Below are 22,573 nucleotides of genomic sequence, written 5' to 3'. Positions count from 1 at the left end.
CATTTAAATAAGCCCTGTCTTTACCAAGAAGGCTTCAGTGCCTCCCTGCCAGCTTACAGAAGCTCCAAAGAGAACAAGACACAAAATGAAGTGGATCTACCCAAATCTAGTGTAATGCCCAGCAGAAAATGACCATTCATTTGCATTCCACCTTCACAGCATGAAGGGTAACACAGAAAAAGGAGAAAGCAGAGCTGACTACTAGGAACTATCTTAAGTACATTTAAGTTCCCAAGGAATAAGATGGCAGTTAAAAAGCAACCCATTTCCATTATTCCCTATCTCATGCTCCCCTCTACCAGTGCAATGCCAGGGACTGCACAGAAGTTGCAGTTCCTGGTTACACATCTCCTCATTTATCAGCAACACCTCCACCCACACACAAACACACACAGAGGTACCACCACAATATATTTATTAATAATCCCCACTGCACCATCTGAGTAGCATCAGGGAAGCAGGGCAGAACATCACACTTCCCTAAGACTTGAATTTTTCCTAGCTTGAAAAGCACCAATTTGAGTGGGTGAGAAAAGAGGATTAGCAGCCATCTGAGATAGTTGGGTGAATAGCTAATCAACAGCAACAAAGGAAAAGTCCTTGGAGGAAATCCTAGCAAATGTAAGCAAAAAGCTCAACCCATTCTAGTTTAACCAGTTAGCATGCATCAGTTGAGCAAGTCACCTACAACAGATGCAAGAAAAGCCTTTCACAACTTTAAGGTAATCCTATAGCCACAAGCCACAATGTTTAACCACTACCCTAAGTCAAGTATATATGCAGTTACCACAGCTCAAGTGATGTGCAATAGCCTGACTTGTGTTCATGTCCTAAGAATTTGAAACTGCTTAACAAATAAAGCTTTTTGAAGTTGAAACTTGAACTGTCAGTTTAAAACTGCATCATGGCAGCCCTGCAACACAACAAGAAGACAGAAGTGGTTACGACGAAAGAGGATATTCTTCAGAAGACCATAACTGAATGGCACACAGGTCTACAAAGAATTCTGCTAGTAAAGAAAGAATAGCTGGGTTCTCCAACAGAAGGATTTCCAGCACATTCAACATCAAGAATGAAAAGCATTTTGACAACACAGGCAAGGAGAGATAGGATGCTATTGAAAAGTCACAACAAGCAGCGAAGCAGCAACCCTACTGACATCACTGGGACTTGAAAAGAAAGAGCTGGATTTACTTTTGCCGAAAAGTGTAAGACATTTTAAGCAAAGGCTTTGCACCCGTCTTGGCCCACACCTCTAGTTTTCATCAGTAACCTATCCATTATTTTTTGCCAGGTCCCGTTGAAGCAGCTCAGCAGGTAACTTCCATTCCTAGAACTGTTCAGAAGGTCTGGACTGCTGCTGTGCATCATGCTGAGATGCAGCAAAGATTTCTGCTTGTGTGTGCTTCAGTACATTAGCATTTAAGTTCAGATCTGGAGCAGCATAATACATCTGTGCTGTATACCATCAAACAAAGCCACAATTCTAATCTTACTCATTTGATCTGTGTGGGACAGAAGCACAATACACAGACACTGAATTCATTCCAGGAAAGAACAAATCTTTTCCTGTGCTTTATAGTTTTAAGCCATTGTTGGATAAAATGCAAATATATGAGGTTATCACTCTAGATTCTCAAGAGCTAGAGATAGAGCAGGAAAAAATTGTTCCCTGACTGACAAGGTGCAAGGAGATGCTGCAGAAATTTGCATGTAGTTGCATATGGTCAGTTAACAGCAGCTTTTGCACACTTAAAGATTGGCACATTGAAATCTTTAAAAAAAAAAAAAAATCCTGCTCCCCTCTAGCAGTGCAGGAATGTAAGTTTGTACGCATCCTTTATCTAGAAGAACAGTTTAGTGGAAGACTGAGAACAGCTAGGTGGAAGAATGAAGAGGCTGTGAGCCAAGAATAGTTCTAATCCTGTTGTGATTGGGAAGTTAACCTGAGTCTGCTTCTCCCCATGCGTAAAATGGGGATAATTAATCCTCACTAAACGATGTAAATTAAATAATGTTTCAACAGTGCTGCAAGTGTCACATATTAATTAATGTCTAGGTAATAAAAAAGGAAAGAGCAAAAGTGGAGCACCTTGCTACGTACCTGCAAGCCAAAGGTTGTGCCACAATTTTAAAAGAGGAGATATTTGGCACTTGGAAGATGAGACCCTAAATTATCAGCTAGCCCTACAGAGGAAGATTTCTCTCTCTCTGTCATATGCACAGCAGCTATCAAGCACATGAAAGCAAGGCACACAATTCTGCATTCCATATCATGCCTTTGCAACACAAGAAGCTGATGTTAACTAAGGAAACACCATAAAGAAATATACATAACCAAAGGTACAGCAAACAGAATGGGAAGATCCATACCTTGAACACCTTCCAGAAGCAGATCAACCCCCTTTCTATAAAAACTGAAGGCAGCTTCATAATCTTCCTCCTCCTCCTTCTTCAAGGCCAGTTTTATCAACTCGCCTGCTTTCTCCAAATAATCTTGTTTGCCAGGCTTGGGTTTTAGGCTTCCAGTAAACAAACTATAGCTTTCCCTCTCTCCCTCAGGTTTGCCCCACTCCTGCTCAGGTGCCAGTGTGCTTTGTACTGAGGGTTCAGAAGTAAGGCAAAGGCCAGCAGCTCTATTGGGAGAACTTTGGTTGGATGCCATTCCATCATCTAACTCAGCAAGAGAGTCTACATCGATTGTCAGAGAGATCAGGTCACTGTCACTGGAGAGGCCTGAAAACAGTCAGAAAAACATTTGTTACTCTAGATTTCTCATATACCTTAAGAACCTTCAAAATTCTTTATCCTCTATCTTTATCCTATCCTTCTCAGGCAGCTGATAATTTATGTGTAGAAATTCTCCACACATAAATCTGTCTTTAATATTATTTTCAGTACCTATAGAAACATGTTTTTTTCTTTTTAATTAGCTACAAACTCTCCAGAGCCACCAGTATTTATTGTAATACTGGGAATTACACCCAACTTAAACTTCCAAAGCCTACTCAACATTGGGCTCCAGGAAATCACAAAACTAGCTCTTTCTGTGTGAGTGCCATTAGAAAAGTCAATCAGCAGGAGTTAAATTACTGTTGCAAGAAACCCCAACATACTCTTTTAAATCAGAATGATGATGCATCCCAATAGAGCAAATTAGAAGTAGGAATTAACACAGCATCGTGCAGCACTCTAACTCATACCTGCCATGTATAGCTTTCTTTCATTGCTAACGTGGTAAAATTAATTAGCTCACACTGCTTTCACTGAAATTTGAGCAAACACATTTTATTTTACATTTCCCATAAGCTAAAAGTATATATATTTATTGCAAGCTCCCCTTCAGTAACCAAACCACAATAACTTAGCAGGATTATTTGGAAATCAATGCGACAGAATAAATGTGTAAAATATCTTTAAGAACTATCATCCATGAAAAGCATTCACTCATAATTACAACTTTCTAGTAATTTAAAATCCACACATGTAATGAAAACAACTTCTAGATCTCACCTCCACATTCCGATTGGCTCGTAAGTGTCACATCATCAAGCCCACTTAAGTCTTTTCGAACTGAAAAGGACAAAAATAACAAAAATGATTCTGACATTCTTTTGTACAAGAGTAAATGTTCCCTTGCCATCAAAATGAAAGTGCATAACCATTCTACAGGTAAAAGCACATAATATGAAACTGGCACTTCACCAGCTATCAGAGATACCCGTTTGGTAGCACACCCTTCAAACTCTGACAGTGGTACTAGGTTTGCCATTTCTTGTTGGCTCCAAGGTTGAAAAACACAACACAAGTGTTTGCTTTGGAGAGGCTAGTTCAAACCCAAGCAATCCAACTCATCTAATTTTAATAGCAGCACCACTTTAATCCCTGTGTCTCAATGATCGGCTGATTTAAATCTGAGAAGACTTAAAAGAGAAGAGCCTTCAAAGCTGGGACCTTTCACCAATTAAAAAAAAAAAAAAAAAAAAAAAAGTAAACCCAACCACCAGCTTTCAGTCTCAAAAATGTCATTCCAGAAGTCATTCCTGCATGAGACATATGGAGAGAGCCACGAATTTGGCAGTGCCACCTGAATATCAAGAAGCAGTTTGTTTTATCACCTTTGGCATGTGTACCCACTGAGGAAATGAAACAGGCAACAAGGTCAGGACATTTAGCTGTTTGTACACAGAGAAAAAGGAAATTCTGAGCTAAAACCTGATGTCTGTTTTCTTCTGTATAATCAACAGACAAGAATTTATACACATTATGAGGTAAAGTGTTCTGATTTATCTCTGAAAAGTATGTGGCAGTAGCAAGGAGCTGACTCAAAGACAACTAAGAAGCTTTTTTTTACAATTTTGTAACTCTTGAGTTAGTGGGGAGAGTTTACAATTTATGGAAGAGGACTAAGAAAGCACTGTAACAATATTGTTTTTCTAAAGACCAGCAGTTCCTTTAACATGAGACAAAAAAGACATGAAGGAGAAGAGATTATCAGCCATTCTTTGAAAAGCAAGGGACAGTGATACTTAGTGACAAGGGACTACTGGAGAGAAAAGGACAGGGTGAACAAAATACAATACTCCTGATCTTTTCAGGAGAGGGACATTAAACAGAGTGTCCATGTGGAGAAGAAAACTGCCTGTGTAGCCCCAAGTCCTGCAAGGAAGAAGGCAACCTCATAACCAAAGAGTTGAAGGGACACACAAGATTCATTAATTAGAGTATCAATAATGGGCTGTGTGCCTGCCCAATTTAAGGACAGCAATGTCAAATCTGGGTGCAGAGGGCTGAAAATTTATGAGATTACATTTAGAAGACTCAAGTTATATCAGTAAAAAATTACAAGCTAGGGAATGTATAGGTGGACACAGAGCTGACTGATGGACAAAGGGTACAGACAGAAGTTATGGAAAACCTGGGGTTTTGTGGGAGGGTGTGCTGGCCACCCAGACTAAAACAATTGGAGCACATCCACACAGCTAATCTCAAATAGACCCCAGTTTCCCTCCCTACAGTCCAAAGAAAAACCACATTTGCTCCTCTCTTGCAGCCAACTTGACCAGAAGCTATATGAGCAGAGCTAGCATGGCACAGAGCCTAAGCTAATAAACTTTGCTCAGGGTCAGGTTTAGAGCCCAGGTCTGGCACCACACAACCACAGTCACGGGGCTTCAAGTCAGCCCAAGGGGTACAAAGAGCCTGAACTACATATTTTTGGGAAGATAATGTAAACATGGTAAAAGAGAAGGAGGAGGGGAGAGGAAGGGGGAATGAGGGGGTAAAGAATGAGCTTCCTGTTGAATTTCTCTAAACGAATTTGGCAATTGGTATAGAAAAAGTCTTGGAGAGGAAGTTGGACATTTGAATATAATCCCAGGTACCCTGAGAGGAAGACAGTGACAGTCTGTCAGGAATATTAGGTGAGTTAAATAATGCTGAACCTGAACATCAGTTTGTCTCTGCCTTGTGCAATTTCACCAGGTATAAGAGGAGGAAAAACAGTTTCCGAAAAAGGGTAGAAAGGGTCCTGGCTTCTTGAAAAGCAGGTTCCTATGAAAGAAATGGCCAAACTGTTTTTACAAGATATTTATCACTTATCTTGGAACAAAAACATTTCTACTATCATCAATTTGCATCTTCCACCATTAATATGGTTAATCTTCTGCAAAATGAACTCGGAAAAGAACAGTGAGAAACATATAACCCACCTTTACAAGCAAATTCCAGCACCTGTTAAGGAATGGATTTGCTGCTTCTCAGCACAACTTGAAGAAGCAGCCCCACATGGAGGCCTCTGAATGCTCATCAAAACTAACGCAGTGAACTTAGTCACAGTTACCCAGGATAATCAGACTGGGAAAAATTAGATGCAGGCAGGATGCCCTGAGGAGAGGCAGGGAGAGGAGTCAGACTTGAATATTGCCACTGCCATCTAGAGGCCCTAAAGACAGATGTTTCCTTCTCTCCTTAATCTCCCCCCCCCAAAAAAAAATCGGTTTCCAACATAAGAAAACATGAGCTGGAAGACAGATAGGTTGTTTACAAATGCAATTCCACAAAAGTCATACTCAACATCTGGAAATCCTGGGCTCATAGTTGTTGCAAGTATTCCTAAAAGCATTCCAGCCAATTCAAAAGAAGGGTACCAAAGACTTTTTCTACTTTACAGCATTTTTTCATTTCAATGTTTTGACTCACATGAAGGGAAGTGTTTTTCTTCTAAAACTGAAGCCCTTCTGAATAAAGAATAGAAACATTCACATTAAGCACTTTTTTGTTTATAAGGCACAATGGAAAACGGGTGCATTGTCAGAATATGCAATGTTAAATTTCACAAAAATAGTACCCTTTAAAACTAGTCACCAGTATTTATGTTACCTACCCTCTGTAATTAAACAGCTCTGCACCTTTCCCTCCACAGAATGAAATACTGTGTAGGCATTTGTTGACTAATATCATAGAAGATACTGCAAAATAAACTGCAAAACTCACTGCACATGTATAATGTAATATATAAATAAGCAGAAACTTAATGCCATTGAGAGATCCCAGTGGCAAGTCATACCACCTCCAACAAAAATAAACACAGCACTATTAGAAAACACAAGCAGTGCTTCTATGCCAGAAAGAGACCAGAGAAAATCATGCAGTGAAGAAAAAAAAACCTCTCAAACGATCTTAATAAGTGTTTGTATAATAACGTGGATTTATGTGGAGTATAAAACAGTTCCATAGAAAAATCTGAAGGGTTGGAAAATAACTTCTTAGAAGTCAAAAGCACCCAAGCATAAATCAGGAAAAAAAAAAAAACAAAAACTATCTAAAAAATTGCATGATAGCTGGCAGATTATACACAGAGATACTTAAACTACCTTAGCCTCCAGAAGCAGGCAAGAAGCCCAGTATTTACTGGGGCTGACTGACCATACCTTACAGCCATGGTATAATTAGTGCAAGTGAAGCACCACAAAAATTAGTCTCCATGTGCTATCCACGCCAACCACATGTGTATTTTACACTGTGCTAAGGAAAATAAATCCTAGGAAAATGGACACTCCCTCCATTCGCACAAACAAAACATCAGCCAATTAAGGGAGAGATTATAGTTTGTAACTGAACATAGCCCACTGGCTCTAACACACAACCTCTCAGACTTACAGGAATAGGGAACTCTTCTCAGAGAAAAAAAAAAATACTGTCAGTTTTTGTAAGAGACTTAAACAAGTTGCTTACCGCCCTGAACCCTGCAGTAGGCTTTAACATTCACCACTCCCATATGCTTGCTCCAGAAGACATAAATAAACTTTTAAAATACAATACCAACTCTCTTCTGGATTTTAGCAAGCACTGAATGTGTGGTCACACACAGCACATGAACAGCTGAATGAGAACTCTCTAAAATTAATGAGGCAGTTCAAATCTTAAAACTATTTTTCATACTCTAGACAAATCCAGAGAGTCATCATATCTACTGAACAACCTCACTATGGCTTTAAATGTCTCTGCAAACTTTTATAGCTTGGGGCATGATTAGCAGTGAACAGTACATGCTGCTCAACGTTTTAGAAGCCAGCAGAACTATGTACATTTAAACCAGAGGGTTTCAGTTACCTAACGACAAAAGCAGTTCTTGTTGAGCAACAGAGACCCAGGACTTCTAAAATGGACTAGACAAACACCCAGAAAACTTCCTGTTCATAGCCCAGTCCCAGTACTTCTGACACAACACAAATTGAAACTGGGAGTCAGTGCTCTGACAAATACAGCACTTGCAGTTTTCATGCTGCTCTGAACCAGACCACGTTGTAAGGTACCACAAAGGAAGAGAGCAAACCTTCAGAGCTGCAGTCAGACAGGTTGTCAGTAAGAGACTCAGACAGAGGCTCAACAGGACCAATCAGTTCAGACCCATCATGTACCTCTCCACCCTAAAAAGAAAGAAGGAAAGGAATTATTTAGCTGCTGCTCTTATGGAAAGTTCCACTTATATAGCAGAGATGGTAAAAATTTAAATTTCCTAACCAATAAATGTTCCTTTACTTTCAAGTTAATGCATTTAAATTAAACTATGTAAGCCTGAAAAATTAAACAAAAGCTTTTGAATAGGCCATGTTTGGTTGCGACGAACTGCCTTGGTTTCTAAAACACTGACTCACTGCAGCTTTTGCAGTAACAAGAGTCCTGAACCACACAGGCTGCTGCAGGTCTGTCTGCAAACCCCAGAGAGAGAACAGAAATGCTCCTGCTCTCACATGGTACATTGTCTGTACCCTTCAGCTGGGTTCCCAAGCTCAGAAGATCCCTCACACAGGAGAGTCTGTCTATCAGAATAATGCCCAGCTCATGACCCACTAGCTTGAGTTCAGCCTTAGTCAAGACTGAACAAACATGGAAGATAAGGCCAGGACTAGCACATAAGAATATTATTCCCTCCCAAGTCTGGAAGGAATCAGAAGTAAATGAAGTAGCAATAGGAACAATTAATCATATGAGAAACCACCTGAATGTTTTATTGTGGGGTTTTTTTATTTCTGTTCCACACCTCAGGTGCACACTTCCCAGGAAACTTTCTTTGCAACTGCACCAGTTCCAAGGTAGTGATACAAATGTGCATTGCTATCTGCCATGAACTAGCCCAGTGCATCTTCACACTAGCCAACTCATTTTTGTGGAGTCAATAATACACAGATATACACAGCACTCCCTTATGTTCTCTCTGTGACTTCCATTGCTCAAGTCTATCCCTCCATGGCTGTTTTCACAAAAATCTAAAAAGGAACAAAAGTGCACATGGGCACTGGCTGAGTTGGTGACTGACAAAAACCTAAGGCTTTCTTACAGAAAAACATGACACAGCATCAACTAACAAACCATTACATTTGCGTAATTCCCCTTGTAGACCTACTTGCTCCTATAAAAATTAATGCCTTTCTAGATTGATTCATTGACCTACAAAGCCAGAAAAGGCCCACTGGAAGGCTAAAATTAATACTTCTGTTAAGCAAAGGAGAGGAAAAGAGTTCTGAATATCCTGAAACACAGAACAGAAGTTCTTCAAAAGAACTGAAAAAGTGCAAATGCAAATAAACTGAAAAGTAAAATATTCTAGCTCAGTCTCCCATTCATTGCTGCAATCAATGCTTAAAGAAAATTATCTTAAGTATTTTAAAGGGCTCACATTAACTGCATCATAAAAGCATAAGGTTTTGTGCCTCACTGCAATCTTGCTTTTGCACTAGTGTTATTTAAATATTCTTAACACATTCATACACTTGAGTCCCATTTTAGCCAGATGAGCATTTCCTTAATTCAAGGGAGTTACCATCATGTTATACATGTAAATTTATGTGTTTGCAGTATGCTGAATTCTAAGCTACAGAAAATAAAGATGCTTGAGGGAACTAATGAAAACAAATTGCTTCAGATGTCATGAAGAGGAAGTCTGGATCAACATATTGTCCTAAACTATGTTTTGGAGAGCAGTGCTCACAACAGAGTACATGAAGCACATTTGACCAGCTATATGCCCAATTTATTGTGACAGACTTGATTCCGTAACAGGCCAGAAGAAAACAATCTACACAGTCTGTCATCCTTTGGATTGACACTATAAATGTCTACATAAAAACAGAAACCATGATAATATTTTTATTACTTCCCTGCTGAACACCTCGATATAAACATTACAGGTTTTGCTCATCAGTCAATAAAAAAAATTAAAAATCCTTTCACCTAAACTTCCCATAAAGCTTTCCACCTTGTAGAGGTGTAGCATGGGGTGTTTTTTAAAGCCCCATTTCTAGAGTGAATAGAAAACTCCGAAGCCACTACACAAAGTGTTATCAGGTCAGCTCACTGTCACCCCATGGTTTATAAAGTAAAGCAGAATCAGCACTATGCCTTATTCATATCAGTAAGAAGCAAATACTTCTGCAAGTAATAACAAACCTTAAAAAAGTCTTCAAGCTGTTTGCTGTTGTAGAGAGCAGGGATATTAGCAGAAAACTGCAACAGATCTTCCGCACATTGCCTTCTTTCTTCAATCACAGTTTCATCAAATCGCCCTGGAAAAGACACACGGATTGACAGTTTTAGAAATAACTACAAGTTTATTCTGCAAGAATAACCACCACAAAAAACAAAACAAAACAAAACAAAAAAACCCACAAAAAAACAAAAACAAAAAAAACCAAAAAACACCACAACTAACCGCGACTAAAGCAATCTTCTGGAGACAACATCCTGAGCCTATGAAAGTCATTCCAATGCTTCAGGAGAACACAAAAAATCTTCAGACTTCCTATTCTCAATTGTCCCTAGTCCTGTCTTCTGCAATCCACTCAGATGATGAAAGCTGGCAGCTACGACAAGAATCCTTCACCCCCTCATCAGAAGAATATGTGAGGCAACACTCTTGATTAGCCAAAGGACACTAATGGATGCCCAGTGTTATCCAGCAATAAAGGATACACGCACAATTTGACAATATGCCAGCCAGTGTCAGCCTTGATTATGGCCCAAATCCTGTAAGGAGGTGAGCATTCTTCACATATTCTCAAGAACAACACACACAATATGAGCAGACAGTAAACAAAGTCTTACTAAAAGTCCCCAGATAGATAGTCAATTCCAAGGTGTCATTTATGGAGGAGACAGTGTAGGGGAGATGGTGAAGCCCTGCAGTCAGGCACTGAAGCTTTCCTCTGAAGTCGCTTCACACAGACAGGGTTACATCTCCTCTTGGATTCAAGAGGTAAGCAGAGCTGGGAAGCAGCTCATTTACCAAAATAGAAGATCCTTCCCTCTTCCCTATACAGCTCCCAAGGCATTTCTGTTAAAAACAACCCCACAGTTCACCTGAGATACTTGCTTCTCTTAAGAAAGAACCCTTGGCTTGCTACCTTAAATTCACATCCTTCACAATTGCACACAACTTATTTTAGCTTTTCATATCAACATCACTTTGTTGTTGAAACAGTTACAACTTTACAAAAGAAAAAGGGCAGAGGTTAACAGGAATAATTGGAGGAGAATGGAACAGATATTGCAACAGCTATACAGAGGGAAAAAAAGGACTGGGAAGACAAGTTCAAGAAACAGTATTGCTATAGCAGCATGACCAGAAAAATAAGAACCACCTGTGACAGCTCTGTGCCATTAACCTTTGAAGAGGACAAAAGAACACTGAATAGAGAAGCAAAATTCATTTATACTCAGAACAAGCAAAAAAATAATCCCAGAAGAAATTATCAAAGCAGGGTTCTTTCCAGAAATTCTTCAGGTAAATAGCTCCTGCCCGTGAGGTACCAGAAAAAAGAAAATAAAACTAGAAAGCCACACACATACTTACAAGATCACAAACAAAGCTTTTAGGGGTTATTTTTTCCATGAAAGGAAAGGAAAGACATAGTTGGGCTAATTTTCAGCTGTATCACAGTTGTGTGACTTGCTCACCCTGCCCTTTCAGCTGCACAAACTAGCAGCCATACAAAAGAGTGAGCAACAAGCAGGCAGAAAGAAGGCACAGGCAATGCTACCACATCGAGTCATATCACTGAAATCAGGCTCTATCAAACTGCTCATCAAACTTTCTGTCTTCAGAGCAACAACACTGGTGATTCATTAAGGCTTTTGCTTCATTCCACGCAAAATAGGACAACATGAAAAAATAACTTCCCTCAGTAAGTCACAGCAGCATGGCCAGTTAAATGAATCTACAAAATAATGTGAACACTGTTAAAATGCAATGGATAATCCATCATGAAGAAGTAAGCTCCTAACAAGGCCAGAAATTGGTAACTTTCACAATAAGGTAATTCTATAAGATACTTTTCCCAGTTTCACTGGAATCTTTCCCCATTCTACTTCATCAGCAAACAAAATAAAAACTTGTGTTCCTCATCCACATTTTCTCAGTACTTCTACTGGACACCAGACAGGATATTTCAGGGACCAGCACTGCTAGGCTGACCACAGATTGTCCAGGCAGCTGCAAACCTCACAGGTACCAACTGAGCCTGCCTGGCACCATGGCACTTGCTGTCTTCATACTCAGCCACCATTTCACAGACTTTGCAGAAATACCATATAGATCTGCAATAGCCTCCCCTCTCAAATTTATCTGGTATTAGCCACATGAGTAAGAGGTTAGACTTTCCAAAAGCACAATTTTATATGCCTGACTTTCTTAGGAATCTGAGCTAAAAAAATAAAATAAAAGTTTGAACAGAGCCATTGAAACGTATGTCACTGTCAAATTTTCCAGCTCATCAACATCATGATACATAAGTGTCAGGACAACCACTTATAGAACTAGAGGACTTTGGGGGAAAGAAGTAGTCAGTTGTTCACAGATTTATCTGGCATCTTGCTGGCAGTTCCATTACCAGGCAGCTCTGCATAACTCCTTCCTCTCTCCTTTTTTTCCTATTTTTAAGCAATCTTGCATTGCTCAACACTTTCATTATCCCTTCTCAATCATATCTTCAAGGTGCTGACTTTACAAACATTTCTATAAGAAAGTCTTTCTGAATCTAAATTACTGTTATTTCCACTATTCTTTTACATCTCTCAGACATGTGAAAACTTCATTATAGGGATCATGTCTTTCCAGGGTTGTAGGAAATCTCAACTACGATCTTAGCACATAACAAGTGCATTAGCACAGTTCTGCTATTCCTCCAGCAATAATCCATTCATAATTCCTTAAGATATATGGAAACCAAATTTAAATTCCTGTAAAGAGAATCTACAATTATTTTTCTGCAGCAGAGATGAACAACAAAACACCAAGTAAGGTTTGTGCTCCCACAAGGTTCTAACTGTACACAACACATGATTCTTTAATAGGCTACTTCACTTGGTATATTCAAATGAAAAAAAAAATTCTTATCTGAGTTTTATAATATGAACCATCTTTCTGACTTGCTGTTGGCAGGTTACCAATATCTGGGGTTTTTTTGTTTCCCTTTGTCAGGAGCAAGAGTATTTTTTACACTACAGTGTGTTTCTGCAGTTGTTAGGTACAAGAAATGCTGAGTATAAATTTACCAGTATTTTTATAAAATGCCATGTAGAGCCACCATACAGAAATACTTAAAGTGTCCAACAAAAAAAAGTAGCTTGAAACAGAAATATTTAAAGTGTCCGACAAAAAAAGTAGTTTGAAAATACTGAAGGAACGCAATTTAGGGGAGGAGAGCACTCACTTCCCAGAAACAGGTATCATAAAGGCTGAGTAAGAATACATGTACTTGCACATCATAATTATCAAAAACTGTGGTGTAAAACATGCAATGCAGTTGAGTTCTTCAGTTGTAGGAAGTCTTTGGTTGCGTGCAATATGGATGCACCCGTTAATTTTTAAAAACATCTCAATTCTCATCTCATTTTCAAACACATCTCATCTCACCAGGTCCTGAAATTCTGAATGTTGAACTTGAGATTCTGCTCAGCCTTAATACCTGTATTACAAGTTCAACTGTCAGAACCACAAATGCTCATTTTGATGTTATTTAAAATAAAATTTAAAAAAAAAAAAGGCAACAAGATGCCAGCAACTACCAGCAATGCTAATTAGTAACTACTTAAAAAGTTGCAACAGGTGGAATATTGCCACAGGGAAGAAACACTGCAGAAATGCTTCACTAACGCAGGTTGAAAACAAAACAAAAATCTTAGTAAAGATGGACCTTGCAGCTCACCATTAACTGAACAGGACTGAAAAAAAGTTCGTGAAAACTAAAATTGCAATTTTACTCTAGTACAAAAAAATACTCGGACTGATCTTAAGATAAATGCTTTAAATTAAAATACACAGCAGCTAATATATGCAGAAATGAGATGGAACAACACACAGTAAAATTTTATGCTTTAAATAGAAAAATAGCTCTCAAATTGAAGAGTCAGACATGTCTGTTCCTTCAAGCAATGTGGCGATCATTTAAACATTTAAACATTACCTTCCCTTTCCTATATTATTCTATGGCTCAGCTTCATTCAAATACAGAGTTTTGTTTTGGTTTATTTTTAATTTCAAAGTGCTTTTTTTAAACAGCTACACTGAATACTTCTGTAGATTTCTTTCTCTTATAATGTACATTGCAGTCACTTTTGTTCACCAAATACAATTCAAGAAGGATGTCTTTCAGAAGGGATTTTACTCAGTTTTTCCCTTGGCTACAGGCCTAGTATAACAACAGCTAATTTGCATTTTTGTCAATTTAAAATTATTTCAAATGTTAGAAGCCCATAGTCTCTTTTAGCCTGATTTTCCTTTCTTTACCCTTTTCTTTCCTCCTCTCTGAATAACTAACATTATCTTCTACCTGAAATGATGTTTTGTAAGTATTAATTTTTTTAATAACTCATCCAATGGGCACTCTGTTTTACAGATATAAAACCACCTGACAACGAAACTATTACTGCATTCTCTATTTAACCATTAGTGCCAAGATAGCACCAAAGTTTTCCACACTTCCAACATCATAAATAAGCAAAAATAAAAAGTTGGATACAGTTTAGCTGATGTGAGAGACTACTTAAACCAGGAATTCTGCACAGCTCTGCACAAAGAACCCTATAATCTGCATCAAAGTTCAGTCTCCTTGCCTCTTGCAAGGTCCACACAACATGGTGTTAAAGTCAGATTCCCACAGAGCTGTAGGGGCAGTCTGGACTTGGGTTTTAAACTAACTCCAGTTTGTTCAAAGCTTTTTGTTTGTGTTAGCAATGTTCTGTAAAGCACCTCAGCACCACGGCTGCAAAGCAAGACAGCACTAAGCAGCAAAAATTACAAATGGGTGGCAGTATTTGGTCTGGAAACAAAGAGATTATTCCTGCTTTCCAGGCTGAGGTGTTGCTTCCAAGGGAGTTCCATACAGATTCTTCAGCACTGAAGGCAAAGGAGAGCAGGCAGCAAACACCACTACAGAACCATAACCCCAGGCAGTATTTCAGTGCTGTCACACAAAGTGGTGGAAAAAAGGCTGACCAAAAAACTTCAGTTTTGGTTCATTCCAAACTGACAGGTTTGACTGCTAACAATCTTCCCAAAACTTGGAAAAAATCAGCATTTGGTGCATGCCAAAACACACCAATCAATGGCTGGATGCTAAAACATGCACAACACATGAAAAAAAACATGGGAAAACACAAAAATGAACATGGAAAACAGATACATGGAAAACATGTGAAAACACACATGCATGCCCACACCACCAAACATGCCCAAGACTAAAAGTGCTAAAACAATATGGAGAAAACAAAACCAGCACTTGGTAGAAGGGAAAAAAAAAAAAAAAAAAAAAAAAAAAAGAAAGAAAAAAAAGAAAAACCCATGCTGGATTCTAAAAATACTTAACACCATCAATGTAGGCACACACAAAAAAAAAAAAAAAAAAAGCTGTAAGCATGCTGAATGTCTAAAAACTCGCAAATACATATTAGAAACAAGGTGGCAGTGGAAAACCACGCCACAGTAACACCTCAGAAACCAAAATGTTCAACAAAGAGGTGCAAAAATCTTGGCAAGAAAACAGTGCATGGGAGATGCACACCAAAAAATGACGATTGCACTGGATGCTTGGGACTCTGCTGCAGAAATGCCAGACGTACCATGGCAGTGCTTTAGGAACCAAATTCCACAACAAAAAATAAGCAAAACCCACATCAGAAACCTTACCAAAACAAGTAGCACATACATGGTTGATGCATTCAAAAAAACGCCAAACAGGCTGGACACTAAATACCACACAACTTGTATTCAAAAGCCCTAAGGAGAGACTTGAATGCCTAAAAGCAATCACCACACTAAAACTTCTTGTAAGCACCACAGAAAGATTGTAATAAACCCAAAACACCTTAGACACTGAAAACCCTGCCCAGAAACAACTTAGACATTGAAAATCCTGCCAAAAATCACATCAAAAAACAGAGTAAGTGGTATATTCGTGCCCAAAAAAAAAAAAAAGCCAAACACAGGTTGGGAGCTTAAAAAAACCATTAAAATGCACACAGTAGATGCATCAAGAAACCAAGAAACTACCAAATGTAATGCACACACAAGAAAATGCCAAATAACATAGTCATGCCCTAGGAACCAAGACCACATCTACAAATTCTCCAAATCCACATGAGAAACCTTGCCAAAAAAAAAAAAAAAGCACGTGGAAAATGCCAAACAAATTGGACACTTAATACCATGTGAAGTCCATACAAAAAATTCTAACTGGATGCTTAGAAAAAAAAAAAAAAAAATCAATCAACAAACCACACAACACAAGAGAACTTGTAAAGTCCACAGAAGAGCCTCAGAAAAACCTCACAAACCAAAAAACCCAACAAAAATGCCCAAGATACCAAAAAGCCTGCAAAAAAGAGACATCATAAATAGTACATCACAGATTCATGTCAAAAAGCACCAGGCATTGGATGCTTAAAAACCTGTAAAAATGCCCAATAATTGTATGTGGGTAGACACATGCAAATAATACAAATATGTTGGACAGGTTAAAAAAAGGCTTAATCTGACTGAAAATCACATGGCATATCCATGGAAAAAGGCTTCCTAAGAAATGCTGCACACCAAATAAAAAAAAAAAAATAATTTAAGTTAATACATAAATAAATAAAACACCACACCATAGCAATGGTTTAGGAATCAAAAGTCCCATCAAAAAAAGCACACCAAAAAGCACCAAACATATTTTGGACTGTCAGCAATGCTATAGCCTTAGAAACACTCAAAAAACAAGTGGTAGATGCATGACAAATAAAAGGCCAAACATGCTGGACACTCAAAACCCCACAGAAAACTGTGTGGTGTTAAGTATGCAAAAAAATATCAAAGAAATGCTGGCCAGCCATGCCTTATGAGCCAAAAAAAACCAAGAAGAAGATGCCCAAAATCCACATCAGAAACCTTGCTCAAAAAAAAAAATATATATATATGCATGGAAAAGAAAACCCAAACACCACACTAAATGCTGATGAGAAAAAAGTATAAAAAAGGCTGGATGCTTTAAAAACAATAATGTACTAAAACAACTGGTAGAGTCCATAAAAATGCCTTAATAAACCCAAAAGCACTTTAGAAACCCAAAAGCTCACCCCAGAACAAACCAAACAAAAAGTGCATGGTAGAAGCATGCAAAGAAATGCCAAAACCTTTTTGGTCACCTAAAAAACCAACATAAAAATGCTTGGAAAAAAAGACTTAAACATACATAGTTGATGCACACCACAAAGCACCAAACCCATTCTGGACAACATTCTGCTATCAATATTTTAGAAGCACTCAAAAAGCACAGGGTAGATGCATGCAAAGAAAGATGCCAAACATCCTGGACACATTAAAATATGCTGAAAAATGCATCTGGCCCCTGGTGTTCTGTGTTATATATGGAAACCAAAAAAAGAGCAACAGATAGTGCTGCACAGGGAGAAAACAAACAAAGAAACTAAAAAAAAAACAAACAAAAAATCCCAAACAAACAAACAAAAAACTCCACCACTAAAATAAACACAACACATAGCTACAAAATCTATTTGAAATCATGCCACTTCAACACATGTCCACCTTTAGCTCATTCATGATGAAATATACATCAGGATTAAGGTAACACCTTTGGCTTGTTAGAGGTAATTACTTTCTGCCATGTATTTCTCATGTAGGGACACAATCCTCTTATGGGTTGTTTTGGTGAAACAGTTAACTGCTACATGTAAAGCTGATCCCAAAAGCCCAGCTAGATAAAACTGAAAATTACAAACAAATTCCTAAAATAAGAAATTAATTTTGGTAGCAACCATTTGATATTTTACTATAACTCATCACTAAAAATCAAAGACAGCTCACATATGAAAATCTCTATTCATTGCTCAAGTGCTGTTCACAAAACTAATATAGACTATATACTCCTGAAAACAGGGAATGTAAGTTGCAAAGATACAGAATATATGCATCAATAAATATTTGAGCTATTATCTCTAACATGGAAGGAAGGATATAAGTATTTCAGTTAAAAAAATACAAACATCAAGCTATGAAACCAGCACACTTACAAATAAGACAACAAGCCAAAAAGTTGAGTAGTAGAAGTACACAGTTCCATGCAGCTGCAGAAAAAGATGCATTTACAGATATTGCATCATCAAAGAATTTCAGCAAGTCAGGAAGAAATTATACTTACCAAATACTATCGCTTTGGCAAAAGGTGGAAAAAGTTCTGTATGTCTGCATAGGTTTTTATGGATTTGCCAGAGATCTTTGTGAAGTTTCTTAAAGTCACTGTATCTCTTCCAAACAACTATCTGAAGCAGAGAAATGGGAGAGAAATATTAGTGAGAGCCATTCTCTGCATTACAACACATCACAAACACATTTTTTAAGCAAATCAAACAAATATCTTCAACAAAAATATTTAACAAAAACATACAATCTGAACTGCAAACTATAACAACTACAATAAAATGGTCATTATCTGTTCCCAAACCCCATTTTGGCTAACAAGACCACATTGCATAGGAAAAAATAAAAAGTAAAAGCTGAAAGAAGAAAACAAGATGGCAAGGGCAGGACTGTTTCAGTCACACTGCAAGCCAGAGCTACTCAGGGAACCAGTAAGAGAGGAAAAAATGCAGAATAGCACTGTGGCACTATCCACCCCTCACCAGCATGCTGAGCTTGGCGTGGCTGCAGGTATGTGGAAGAGGCACAACAGCAAAAGACAAAATGAGGGAAGATTAATCAATAAGGGCTCTTCAGGACAGCACATTAGGCATCCAGGACCACAAACTATCTTGTAATTTGTTTTTGTAAAATGCTGATCAGATGTAAGACCACATTTTAAATATTTTATTGATAAATAACTGAACAAAAATTGTTCCTTTTGTAATCCAGATAAAATCTCCAACTTCAGGAACTCAAAGACAGTACTGGTTCATTACATCAGCTTTTCCTGATGCATCTTTTTCAGAAATAAGTGGTCAGCTGCCAGCCAGGTTTCTCCCAGCCAGGCAACTACTTTCTCTTTCCTTCCATCTCTTTCTTTCTACTCTTTCTATTCAAGGAAGGAGGAGAATCCAGTGGGAAGATCAGGCCAGAGAAAGAACTGAGCAACAAAATTTACACTTGACTACTACCGGGTTTGCTATCAGCATTAAAAAAGATTAACAGAGACATTTTATATCTTGGCCTTATTTTTGGTCAGACTCACTAAGCCACATAATAAACTTCAATGGTAATTAGAAGTGTTTTAAGAAGAATGAGATAAAAAGATAAACTGCCACGCATTCAGCTGTGGGTTGTGGTATTCCACCACTCAAATGTCTCCATTAGCTTAACATATCTAACCACAATTTAAAAGATTCCAAATATTTATAGCTTATTTAACAGGCTGTCTGCTTTTAAGTAATCATAATTAAAAAACTACTTTTTTCAGGAAAACCAGATTAAGCAAAAGGTTCAGTTTTAGAAGATTTTTTTGTTGTTGTTTTGTTGTTTGGAGGGGTTTTGGTTGGTTGTGTTTTTCTTAAGCACTAAGGTCAGAGGCCTTCTGAATTTCAGTAGATGCAAGTCCTACCTACAGAAAAATGCAGATATTAGGTAATAGGACATTAAAAATAGATGTGCAAAGCTTTAATATGGTAACACATAAACTGAGCTACACTGAAACTAGCAGCCCTGATGAAGCCCCACCTATTATGCACATATTTCCAGGACTCAATTACAACTCGTATTTGGTGGAGTTCAACAGACAAAGGAACATCAGGATCTCTCAAGACCAAGTAGACATTTTGCTATCACAAACAATAGTTTTTCAATGCTGTACTTCCATCTAATCTAATATCCAGAAAGTGGATGATTAGCCCCTTCTTTGAGAAGTGTGCATATAGAACATAGAATTGCTTAAGACTGTGAAGTCTTGAAACATTAAGTTACTGTATTGCCAGTCTTTGGAGACAACCTTAAAAGATACCAGAAAATAAGAGCATAAGACCCCATACAAAAAAAAAAAAAAAAAGAAAAAAAAATTTTTTTTACTGCTTCAGGTGATTTCTCAACAGACATGAGGAAAAAAAAAATTGTAAGTACTTTGCAGAGCAAAAGTCATCCCTAAAACCTTTCACAAGCTCAGGTAAATCATGTCTTTGCATGCATGCAGGTCAGCAAAACCAGCAAAGTTCCCACTGCAACATACTCATTAAAAATCAGACTCTGTGGAAGGACACATCATATTTTAAGGCCCAACAAAGCACAGCAAGTATATAATAAAATATACATTAGATTAGATTAGATTTGCAGTAAGATGCTTGCCATGGCTAGAGCCAGTAGATCTCTACTAATTCATGCAACTTATCTGTTCTACAGTAGACTCTTTCTCCTCCATGAATGAGTAAGAGAAAAAAAAACCCACAAGACTACCCACATTACACTTGCTTCAGATGCTACATGGTCACCATTAGTCCTCAGAAACAAGGAATTTAAACCTATGTCTACCAGCCTCTCTGTATCTATTAACTTCTCTACACACAATTTCATGTTAATTTGTTTCATCCTTTCGAGATGAAAGCTCTTACAAGCTTTTCATCCTTTCTGTCCCAGCAGCAGCAGCTGGGATTATCTTTAAGTGTATTTGGCTGAAATGGGAGAGATGCTGTATTAAAGGCTTTTATACCAAAGCACAGTTATAAGAGGTGACAGAAAACTGGCAGGTAAAGTTGGGGTCACAGCACACAGCCTCATGTGCAGATGTAATGTGTGTATTAAAATCACAGCAAAGATATTCAAAGACACTTCTGAATGAGCAGGCAGGAACAGCTAAATAGTCCTGATTGGGTGCAGGAAGGGGGTTGCATGAGAAAGATCATGAAGCCACAAGGTGGCTGTGTGTGCACAAAATCCTGTCTACTGAATTTCTAATTGATCATTCCAGGAAACTGAGGTAAATTTATTTGCAGTAGAAACAGATTAAGAGCATATTATTTTTCTTTCAAAGGCTGCCTGCAATTGTTTCTTTTTTTTTTAATCATAGAAGCCTGTATGACAGAAAAGGTCCCAACATAAGCAGTTTTCTGACTACTGGTCACCCTTTATGGCAACTACCATCTAGGATTTTCTTTTTAATCACTAGGTACTTACAGATGATTGCTTGTAACAGAATCACACCACACCTAACATGCTATCACATGCAAAATAATTAATTTGATGTAATGAATGGTGGAAAAGGGCAATCATTAACAAGTTAATACCATGTTTTCTTATTTTCTAGAGTATGTGGAGCTCTGCATAGCTTCCCTGCAGCTACAGATCAAAGCAATGACCAAAGCAATGACTAAAAGATATGGTTTTGCTATTGTTTCAAAACTACTTAGGATATATTCATGCAATACTCTATCTGAAAGACACTTACAATATGTTTTTTCTGATGAATGGCTCATCAACAGCTGCTATAAAGTGTTTTTCCCACAAATGAAGATTAAGGTAATAGCAGAATGTGCTCATGGATAGGTTCTCAGGAGTCTCCCTGGAAAAGTGAACATCAAGCTACAAACTACAGTAATGCAGTTCTAGAAGTAGATCCATGATCATCTCTGATTCTGAGAGGCTACTTTAATCTTCTAGAGATTAAAAAAATGCAAAAAACACGAATGTTCATGTTTGTCTGATTCTTGGGATTTCAAAGAAGGATGCAACCAAGGGGTGTTAGGTCTATAAGCCAATTCTCACCTCTGCCAAGCCACTAACCAGTAACTCATATTTGATCACACAGGGATGCAAAGCACTCATTTATGGGCTCTTCTTTCATCAACTGTTCAGGTTCTCCTCAACTGTTGTAAAAGACTGCACCAGGAATTGAACATATTCATATGTTACAAAATGTTTGAAAAGCCATAAGCTTCTGAAGGAACATTTTGCATGTACATAGTATGATAGTATTAATGTTAAAGAAAAAAAACAAAAAAACAAAACAAAAAAAAAAAAAAAACACAAAACAAGGAAACCAAAAACACCACAACAGCCCACACAGGCGTGTGTATATTTTTTGTCTCAATGAAATGGTTCCTGACAGTCTTTTGAGATATTAAAGAGGCACAAGAATATAACAGAACCTTATTTAGGGCCTTTTTGGAAAAGACAAAGAGTAAACAATTTTAGAGTTTTGTCAAAGTAGATGACTGGGAAATACTAAAGGATCCTCAGAGAGATCGGCATAATATATTACTTGCAGTCTAATCTCTCTCAGCTACTCCCAACCTCCTCCATTTTCCCTCTTCACTAATAGACAATAATGATGTAGGCTTTTCAGTGAAGTACTGGTTAAAGAGGAAAAGAGTACCTACAGCTGAGACCTAAGACTTGGATTGTGGACTGATCTCTAATTTTACCAGTAGGAGTTAAGTAACCATCAATTTGCCAATTCCAGCCCTGACAAAAGAGCTTGCAAAGTTATCAAAGCAGTTTTGTCATCAAAAGACACTTTACTCCCTAAGACTTTGTTTCAAGTCACAATTCATCACTGAGGGGTGAACTGCAACGTGTAACACTAGCTACTGTTTTCAGCTATGA

General features: G+C 37.9%; 1 protein-coding gene across 4 annotated transcripts in view; it reads right to left on the bottom strand.

The window, feature by feature from the left end:
• The window catches only part of RPS6KC1 (ribosomal protein S6 kinase C1), an 87,701-nt gene that overhangs the window by 59,394 nt on the left and 5,734 nt on the right, over positions 1–22,573 (bottom strand). For all 4 annotated transcript variants that reach the window (XM_071739616.1, XM_071739614.1, XM_071739617.1 and 1 more), the window contains exons 3-7: positions 18,195–18,315; positions 9,952–10,067; positions 7,838–7,931; positions 3,514–3,573; positions 2,374–2,736 (exon numbers count right to left, since the gene is read on the bottom strand). In XM_071739616.1, the coding sequence (XP_071595717.1) occupies positions 2,374–2,736; positions 3,514–3,573; positions 7,838–7,931; positions 9,952–10,067; positions 18,195–18,315 (754 nt within the window). The remainder of the gene's footprint in view (positions 1–2,373; positions 2,737–3,513; positions 3,574–7,837; positions 7,932–9,951; positions 10,068–18,194; positions 18,316–22,573) is intronic.

Source organism: Heliangelus exortis, chromosome 3, assembly GCF_036169615.1.
Source record: "Heliangelus exortis chromosome 3, bHelExo1.hap1, whole genome shotgun sequence".
Lineage (NCBI taxonomy): Eukaryota > Metazoa > Chordata > Aves > Apodiformes > Trochilidae > Heliangelus > Heliangelus exortis.
Note: the sequence above shows the minus strand (reverse complement) of the source record. Positions and strands in the feature narration are given on the sequence as shown.